This window comes from Erinaceus europaeus, chromosome 11 (genome assembly GCF_950295315.1).
Source record: "Erinaceus europaeus chromosome 11, mEriEur2.1, whole genome shotgun sequence".
NCBI lineage: Eukaryota > Metazoa > Chordata > Mammalia > Eulipotyphla > Erinaceidae > Erinaceus > Erinaceus europaeus.
The window spans coordinates 111,524,138-111,526,082 of record NC_080172.1 but is presented as its reverse complement, the minus strand read 5'-3'; the positions used below and the strand labels follow the sequence as shown (position 1 = coordinate 111,526,082).

At 50.9% G+C, this 1,945-nt stretch overlaps 1 protein-coding gene across 1 annotated transcript; it reads right to left on the bottom strand.

Annotated features, from left to right (window-relative positions):
- Window positions 1-955: 955 nt before the first annotated feature.
- On the bottom strand, window positions 956-1,618 carry LOC132541443 (large ribosomal subunit protein uL13-like). Its single transcript, XM_060202307.1, has one exon. It carries the CDS (start codon window positions 1,591-1,593, stop codon window positions 982-984), a length of 612 nt encoding a protein of 203 aa, XP_060058290.1. The 5' UTR covers window positions 1,594-1,618; the 3' UTR covers window positions 956-981.
- Window positions 1,619-1,945: the final 327 nt, after the last annotated feature.

Here is a 1,945-nt window from a genome sequence, read left to right as displayed (position 1 = left end):
ACCACAGGGTTTTTACTTTGGTGCCCTACTTACAATTTGGTCAGGTCCTGCTCTTAGTTTCCCCCTCAGATCTTCTTAGTCAACTTCTGTTGATGAGTGGGATCATCGCATACTCATCTTTATCTTTCTGACTTAGCTCACTTAGGGGTTAGTTCCTTACAGTGCAGTCACTGGTATGTGAGTAAGATGTCATTATGCACCAGGACCCCACAGTCCTCTTCCATCTCTCTGTCCCCTTCCTTACCTGAGTCCACTGCTCTGAAAGAATACACCATGCCCAGTCCATGTTTCATTTTGTGTTTTCCCTCCATGTCCCTATTATTTTGCTCCATTTACAAGTCAGATCACTTGGTATTTGTTTCTTCTCTTTTTGGCTTATTTCACTTAACATGTTGTTTTCCAATTACACCCAAGATGACGCAAAGGGTACTACTTCACTTTAAAGACCTGAGTAATACTATACCACAGTCTTTCTAGCCACTCTAGTGTCACTGGGCTTCTGAGTTTCTTCCAGGTGTTGGCTATTACCAATGTAGCTGCTTTGAACACAGGGATACATAGATATCTTCTTTTCATTTTTTTTTATTTTAAAATAATTTATTTTATATTACAGAACACAGGGCCGGCACAGGAACTGATGCCCTTAGCTGCCCTCCCAGCATAAGTCAAGCCCCCTGTACAACATCAGGCCCACACCTGCCCAGGCTAGCACTCTCCACCAGCTGCAGAGTATAGCATCGACCACCCCGGGAGTGAAAGCCCCAAGCCCTCGTGTTTTCCAGGTCACCATTGCAAAATTCCATAGTCAGAGCTGGCTGCTTCAAGTGCTGATTCCTTAAACTTGTGCACAAGCTGGCCTCAGGCAAGCTACACACACACTCTGTAGGCCCCAGCCAGCTTGCCCTGTGGGCTCCCCCACGCCCCAGGGCCCCGGGGAGGAAGGGAAGGCCAGACGTGAGCAAACAGTCAAGTTTATTGGGCTCAGACCAGGAGTCCGTGGGTCTTAAGGACCTCTGTGAACTTGCAGATCTTCTTCTCGTCGTTCTTCTCGGCCTGTTTCCGTAGCCTCATCAGCTGCTTCTTCCTGCGGTAATGCATCTTGGCCTTCTCCTTGCGCTTCTCCTCCAGGGTGGCCGTCACCGCCTGGTACTTCCAGCCCACTTCGTGAGCCAGGCGCCCCAGGTAGGCAAACTTCCTCGTTGGCTTCAGACGCACGACTTTGAGGGCAGCCGGCACCACCATCCGCTTTTTCTTGTCGTATGGGGGCGGGATGCCGTCAAACACCTTCAGCCGGTCCAGGGCGGCCTGGCCCCGCTTGGTCTTGTGAGGCAGCATCCCCCGCACGGTCCTCCAGAAGATGCGGCTGGGGGCTCGGAAGTGGTAGGGGCTGCGGGAGGGGTTGGTGTTCATCCGCTTGCGGAGAAAGGCCAGATACTTCTGCTTGTTCCGGTAGAAGTTGCCAGAAATGTTGATGCCCTCGCAGCGCACCACCACCACCTTCCGGCCCAGCAGCACCTGCTTGGCCACGATGGCCGCCAGGCGGCCCAGGAGATGGCCTCGGCCATCGAGGATCAAGACCTGCCCCTCCGCCATCTTCGGCAGCCGCCTGGGAGCTTCTTTTCATTTTTTGATATTAATTTATTTATTCCCTTTTTGTTACCCTTGTTGTAGTTATTATTGCTGTTGTTATTGATGTCATCATTGTTGAATAGTACAGAGAGAAATGGAAAGAGGAGGGGAAGACAGAGAGAGGGAGAGAAAGATATAGACACCTACAGATCTGCTTCACTGCTTGTGAAGCAACTCCCCTGCAGGTGGGGAGCTGGGCTGTGGAACCAGGATCTATACACTGGTCCTTGAGCTTTGTGTCACCTGCATTTAACACGCTGTGCTACCAGCCCTCCCAATAGGTATCTTCTGAAAGTTGCTTTTATTGGGTAAATCC